This window comes from Callorhinus ursinus, unplaced genomic scaffold (genome assembly GCF_003265705.2).
Source record: "Callorhinus ursinus isolate GAN/ISIS: 27379988/994484 unplaced genomic scaffold, GSC_fseal_2.0 scaffold1009, whole genome shotgun sequence".
Taxonomy (NCBI): Eukaryota; Metazoa; Chordata; class Mammalia; order Carnivora; family Otariidae; genus Callorhinus; species Callorhinus ursinus.
Window position 1 is genome coordinate 1 of NW_027398064.1, and position 6,792 is coordinate 6,792.

Here is a 6,792-nt window from a genome sequence, read left to right on the forward strand (position 1 = left end):
CTGCTCCGCGGGACGCCTGCTTCTCCCTCTCCCACTCCCCCTGCTTGTGTTCCCTCTCTCGCTGTGTCCCTCTCTGTCGAATAAATAAATAAAATCCTAAAAAAAAAATTAAGGAGACTGTGTCCATTTAAATTTGTAGCATTTGAGAACAATTGAAATAAGTATTTTTGGCTTAAGGGACAATTTTGAGCTTCATGGCATCTGAAATGTCTCTAACAAGGATCAGCTGCAGACAACAGTCTGCAGAAGGGGTAAACAGCTTCCTTTCCCTGAGGCTAGATTACTCTTATTTCTCAGACACTCGTGGCTCCACGAAACCTTGACTCACGGAGGTCAAGGACTCGGACTCTAACCGTCCGTGCGGCTGAGGAAACTACATTACCCAGATGGCAATGTGCCTAACGGTGGCGGCGTTGACCCAATGAAAGCCCAGGACAGGAGCATTTCCATGCGGACGCACCAGGTCGGGGCGGGACTTCCGGCGTCCTCCTCGTGGCGGTCATTTTGGCTTTTCTGGAGCCTGTTCACGCTGAGGTTTCGGAGCCCCCGGTTGCCGGCAGAAGCGTTCTCCCCCCTACAAAGAGACGGCTCTAAGGCTTGGAGGCGGCGCAGCCCGGGGTGACCCGCAGCAGGCTGGGATCAAGACCTCCCTGCCCCACAGCCCTGCTCCGCCCCCAGAGTCCGATGGCGGCGGCCGCGCCCAGGGAGCCGCCGCAGGTAAGCGCTCGTCCCCCGGGCCCTCCCCGCCGTCCCCCCACCCAGACCCCGGAGGCCCGAGCTGCTCGCGGCCCTGCGGCCCAGGCCCCGGCGTCGGACGGGGCGGTGGGCGGGGGCCCCGTGGGCGAGCGCCGGCGTGCCGGCGTGAGGAGCGGGCTCCGGGTTGGGACAAGCTCGTGCAAAGACTTAGAGGCGCGACTGAGCCGGGAGCGCTGGGGAAGCCCAGGGTCTTGTGTCTACGGGCAACGGAGTGTGAGGCGAAGTTGTGCCTCGGGAGTTTTGCCTCCATTCTCAGAACGGTGGGAGCCAGGGAGACTTGGGAGCGAAAGAGGGGCAGTGTCTGAAATCGGGTTCTCACACGTTTCCTGGAGCTGCTCGCAGGATGAACGGACGGGAAGAGGGGTGATAATAGGCACAGGGAAGTTGAGTTCTGTAAAGATCACCTAACTAGCGAGAGGACGGAAGCCCAGAAGTAACGCAGCCCGCTGTCGGCCACCGGATCCTGGGCTGGGCTGGGCGCTTAGCCCCTGAGATGTGGAAGCGGTCCCAGGCGTCGGTAACAGAACATGCCAAGGCTTGAGGGCTCAGGGGCCTGCAGGTGTCCTTTCTTTCTCGTGGGAACTGGGAGGAATGGGGCAGGAGTCAGGTCCGGACACCCTGGTGATGGCTGTTATGGGAGGTTTGGAGGAGTAAAGGCAGTTGGTCTGACCGAGCTCTTACCGGGCTCTCTGGGGCTGCAGCATGGAGAAGAGTACAAGTGTGAAGTTGGTAGGAAGAGAAGAGAGGAGGCTACTGCAATAGTCTGGGTGAGTGTGATGGTAGCCGGAGCAGGGTGGTGGCCATGGAGAAGTGGCTGGATTCTGCACTAGTGTTTTAGGTGTGGCTTCCAGGGTTTTCTCATTTTGAGGTAGAGAGAGGTGGGCGTCAGGGATGACTTGAAGGTTTGGCTTTAGCAATTGGGAGGATGGAAGCTCCATCAGTTGAGATGGGGAAGTTCATAGTAAGAGTAATTTTCATTGGAGATATCGGAAGATTTCTTTTTGGCCCATTAAGGGTAGGAGATGTTTCAGAGAACAGTTTGTGGGCCTCTGGAACTCTGAGGAGTTCAGGATGTAGACTTCTCCAAAAGGTAGTGGAGAGTGTTTGGACCAGGGCGGAGCTATGGATCACTTAATATGGGGAATCCTGGCCAGGAAGAAGAGGGTGGGTCTGAGGACTAGGTTTCCTGCTTGGCTCCCTGGTTGTGGGTTGTGGCTGTCCCAACACAGATCAGGGAGAGAAGTGATCATAGAGAAGGTAGGGGAGAATGTATGGTTTGGTATGTGGCCAGGGGCTCCAGGGGACATGTGGACATGAGATGGATGTGGGGGCACAGGAGTACTTCAAACAAGATGACGCTGAGGTGGGGGCTGGTGCTTATTCTCTGTTCTACAGACTCACCAGGATTTCATTGTATTCCATGGTGGGGCCTAAGTGTTCAGGTTAGGCTGGTGGATTAGCTTCGGGGCACAAGTGGTCATTTATGAGACTAATTGGGGGTAGGGTATAAGGCCATACAGGGCCACTGGAGCTGAGTTTTGAATGCGGGTTAGATGGAGAGAGGACGTCAAATGCATGTGGCACACAGGTGGAGGAGAGCCATGTGTATCTGAAATCTGGTATTTCAGAATATAAATATTCTTGGTAGTGAGGTTGAAGCAAGGAACAGGGAGGGAGGTCTTCATAGTAGCACCAAAGGCTGCCTCTTTTAGTGGAAACCATCAGTCTGGAGTAGTATTTGATCCTGTTTGAAACTGCCAGGCGTTTTCTGGGCCACATATGCCGAGTAACATGTAGAAAGGCCAAGGAGATGACTGTGGTGTAGGGTAGGAGGGGGCTGTAGCTGTGGGAGTGCAGTTGTGAGAGGTGTGGCAGAAAGAGTGAGTGTGAAAGCGTGACCACAGGACACTAAAATTGGGGTCATAAGGATGAAGGATAATGCCACATTTTTTTGCATCTTGGAGGGATGATCTGGGGACTTTGGTGGTATTGCCTGATAAGACCAGAGTCAGTTCATGCACACCCTCCCTATAGCTAGCTTCTCTCTCTAACCTGTGTGTGTGACACTGACTACACTGATAAGAGGCATCGTGACTACCATGCCAGGTCCATCATTCAGATATCCTCTATCTGCCCATCTGCTTGTTGTTGTTGTGGGAAGACACAGTATCAGTAGGAATATGAGGAGAGAGTGGCTCCAAGGACACCCAGGCCTGGTATCTCCTCTGAGTTGTGGAGTAGACTGAGCTGAGGATGGATGTGGAGGGTGGGGGTTATAATGAACTTGGACTCCTAGGAGAGATGTTGATCATAGAATGAACTGTCCACATTATGACAGGGTATGAATTTTGAGGACGTGGCCATTGACTTCTCCCAGGAGGAATGGGGGCTCCTTGATGAAACTCAGAGACTCCTGTACTGCGATGTGATGCTGGAGAACTTTGCACTTGTAGCATCGCTGGGTAAGATTGTCACATTGCTCCTTGTGTCCTGAGGTGACGTCCTGCCTTTCCTTTTTTCCCCAGAGTTCACTCTTTCTTTCCCACAACTGGACCACAGGCTCTCCTAATTTCCACCACTTTCTTGTTATGTGTGCTGTGGGTGCCAGTGCTGAGCTGTGTATAGTGCCCCGAGCAGTGGACTGCCCAAGCATCCCTGACACCTGTTAGCTCAAAAAGTACACGGGAGGGTCTGGGAGTGAGGAGTCTTGAAGTTAACTTAATGGATCCCACCTTGCCTTCTCCCTGGCAGGGTGACTGTGTCCAGATCCCTGGCTTCTAGTTTTGCCCCCTTCCTCTAGCTGACAGTTCTTTGTGACTGCCTGTGCCAGGTCATGGTCATTATTCACATGGACAGTGGGCTGTTCTTGTAAGACCCTCCTTTGATTGTATTTTACATTTTCTTTCCTGAATACTACTGCATGACAAGTTGCATGGGGCCAGCGGTGGCCACTCACTGCGTCTTTCATTAAGACTTGCGTCATTCAAGTTCTGAGGGGTCACACAGTGGAGAGTGCAGGGAAAACACTGGTTTTACAGGGTGGAAATGGCAAGATGGTCTCAGAGGAGGTCTGGCCCTTGTGAGCGGCAACTGGGGGAGGGCATGGCATCAGGGCCTTGTTCAGATCATACCAGGAACTTGCCATGGGTTCGGTAGTGTTTTGGTGCAGGTACCACCAGCCATGTATTGTTTCTACCTTTTCTTTTGCATACTTAACAGTTTGCTAATTTTCATTTCGTCTGAGACTTCTGGCTCCTTCCACTTTGGTGGCCTTCCCGGGCCACCAGTTCCTCTGCACTGCTCCCTTCACAATATCCTCCAACATTGACCTGCAAATGGTGTCATGAGGTGTGCACATATCCTTACACAGTCCTTGAACCAGCTACTCAGGTCCAGTTGAATTTTACTGGGACAGGCCACGACCAGCCTCCCGCACAGCATGCCTGTGTTGCCAGCAGATGAGGTCCTACTGAAGGAGGAGTGAGGAGGCAGGGACCTCGCCTCCATGTGGTGCACCCTATGCTTGTGTATTGTCTATTGAGGTCTCTCCTATTCTGGTCTCTTCGGAGGCCCAATACCACCAAGCAGCCCCTACCTCAACCTGCCCCTACCTGCTGTGTTCTCAGAACAATCATGGATGCAACTTGTTGTGTCAGACACATTTGAAATGGGGCTTCCCCCTCCCACCGAAGTCAATATGCATTTCTTCAGCATTTCTGCTTTCAGGCTTTAGGCATGGGATGGAAGATGAGGAGGCCCCTTCTGAGCAGACTATGTCTGTAGGAGAGTCCCAGCTCAGGGCTTTTCAGGCAGGTCTCTCCACACAGAAGATCCACCCCTGTGAGATGTATCCCAGCCTTGAAAGATATTTTGCACCATGCTGAGCACCAAACAATATACCCTTGGCAGAAACCATACTTGGGTGCCACATGTGTGAGATGCTTCTCTTTCCATGCAGACCTTCACCAGCAACAGAGGCATGGCAATCGGGAGAAGCCCTGGAAAAGAGATGTGGACAGGGCCTCGTGTGTGACAAGCTGCAACTTCTGTGTGTCAGGGCAGCCTTTCACATGTAGGAAGGTTGGAGAGGACTTCCCAGCGACCTCGGGACATCTTCAACTCCAGACCAGTCCCAACAGTGAGGAGCCACACCGTGGCAACCAGAGTGGAGAGGCCCTTCACAGCGGAAAAAGTCAGTACAACGGGGGTGAATGTGAAAAAGTTGCCAGCCACAACCATGCACTTGATCAACATCAGAATGTTTGCTCTGGAGAAGGGCTTTATGAGTGTAGCAAATGTGGGAAAGCCTTCAGCTCAAACTACAGCCTTGTGCAGCACCAACAGATTCACAGTGGACAAAGGCCATATGAGTGTGGTGAATGTGGGAAATTCTTGAGCCAAATCTCTGGCCTTATTAAAGACTGGAGAATTCACAGTGATAAAGAGCCTTATAGATGCAGAAATTGTGGACAGTTTCTTACCCATAACTTCAGTTTCATAGAACACTGGAGAATTCACACTAGAGAAAGAACTTACGAATGCAGTGAATGTGGAAAAGTCTTTATCCACAGATCTAAACTCATTCACCATCAGAGACTACACACTAGAGGAATGCATTATGGGTGTGGTGAATGTGGGAAATCGTTCAGCTACAAATCCAACCTCATCGAACACCGTAGAGTTCACACTAGAGAAAAGCCTTATGAGTGTAATGAATGTGGGAAATTCTTTAGACAAAGCTCTAGCCTTTTCCGACACCAGAGAGTTCACACTGGAGAAAGGCCATATAATTGCAGCGAATGTGGGAAATCCTTTAGACAAATTTTTAACCTCATTCGTCATGGGAGAATTCACACTGGAGAAGTGCCTTACAAGTGTAGTGAATGTGGGAAATCTTTTAGCTGCAAATCTGAACTCATTCAACACCAGAGAATTCACAGTGGAGAAAGGCCTTATGAGTGCAGTGAATGTGGGAAGTTCTTTAGACAGTTCTCTAACCTCATTCGACACCGGAGTGTTCATACTGGAGAAAGGCCTTATGAGTGCAGTGTTTGTGGGAAGTCCTTTAGCCGTAAATTTATCCTTATTCAACATGAGAGAGTTCACACTGGAGAAAGACCTTATGAATGCAGTGAATGTGGAAAATCCTTTACCCGAAAATCTGACCTCATTCAACACCAGAGGATTCATACTGGCACAAGACCTTATGAGTGCAGCGAATGTGAGAAATCTTTTAGGCAACGCTCTGGTCTTATTCAACACCGGAGAGTTCATTCTGGAGAAAAGCCGTATGAGTGTGGGGAGTGTGGGAAATCCTTTAGCCAAAGTGCTAGCCTTATTCAACACCAGAGAGTTCACACTGGAGAAAGGCCTTATGAATGCAGTGAATGTGGGAAAACCTTTAGCCAAAGTTCTAGCCTCATTCAACACCAGAGAGGTCACACTGGTGAAAGGCCTTATGAGTGCAATGAATGTGGGAAGCCCTTTACCCACAAATCTGACCTCATTCAACACCAGAGAGTTCACACTGGGGAAAGACCTTATGAATGCAGCGAATGTGGGAAATCTTTTAGCCGCAAATCTAACCTCCTTAGACACAGGAGAGTACACACTGGAGAAAACCCTTAAATGTGAGGAATGTTAAAATTCTGTGTATTATTGATGAGTAGCTTTCTATTCTGTCGATAATGACTTTATCCGTGCATCTGTTCTGGACCCACAGATTATTTCCAGGTTTGGGGTATTTACAAATAAAGCTGCTATGAATATTTACATTCACTTCTTTATGTGGATATATGTTTTATTTCTCTTGTTGTAATAACCGAAACTGTTAGAGTGGAAGTGAATCTTTCACATTTTAAGAAATGGGAAACTAAAACTAATGATGTAATATATGGTGATTAACATAACAATAAAAAAAGATTATTTATTGAAAAAAAAAGAAATGGGAAACTGTGATCTATAATGGTTATTCTCTCTTGGCTTCCCACCATCAGCACATGAAAAGTCAAGTTCCGTGACATCCTTGAAATAAGT

General features: G+C 49.7%; 1 protein-coding gene across 1 annotated transcript; it reads left to right on the top strand.

Annotated features, from left to right (window-relative positions):
* The first annotated feature begins 485 nt into the window (after positions 1–485).
* On the top strand, positions 486–6,534 carry LOC141372097 (uncharacterized). Its single transcript, XM_073890578.1, has 4 exons — positions 486–717; positions 1,458–1,523; positions 3,095–3,218; positions 4,715–6,534. The coding sequence occupies exons 1-4, from the start codon at positions 685–687 to the stop codon at positions 6,382–6,384; spliced, it is 1,893 nt and encodes a 630-aa protein (XP_073746679.1). The 5' UTR covers positions 486–684; the 3' UTR covers positions 6,385–6,534.
* The last annotated feature ends 258 nt before the right edge of the window (positions 6,535–6,792 follow it).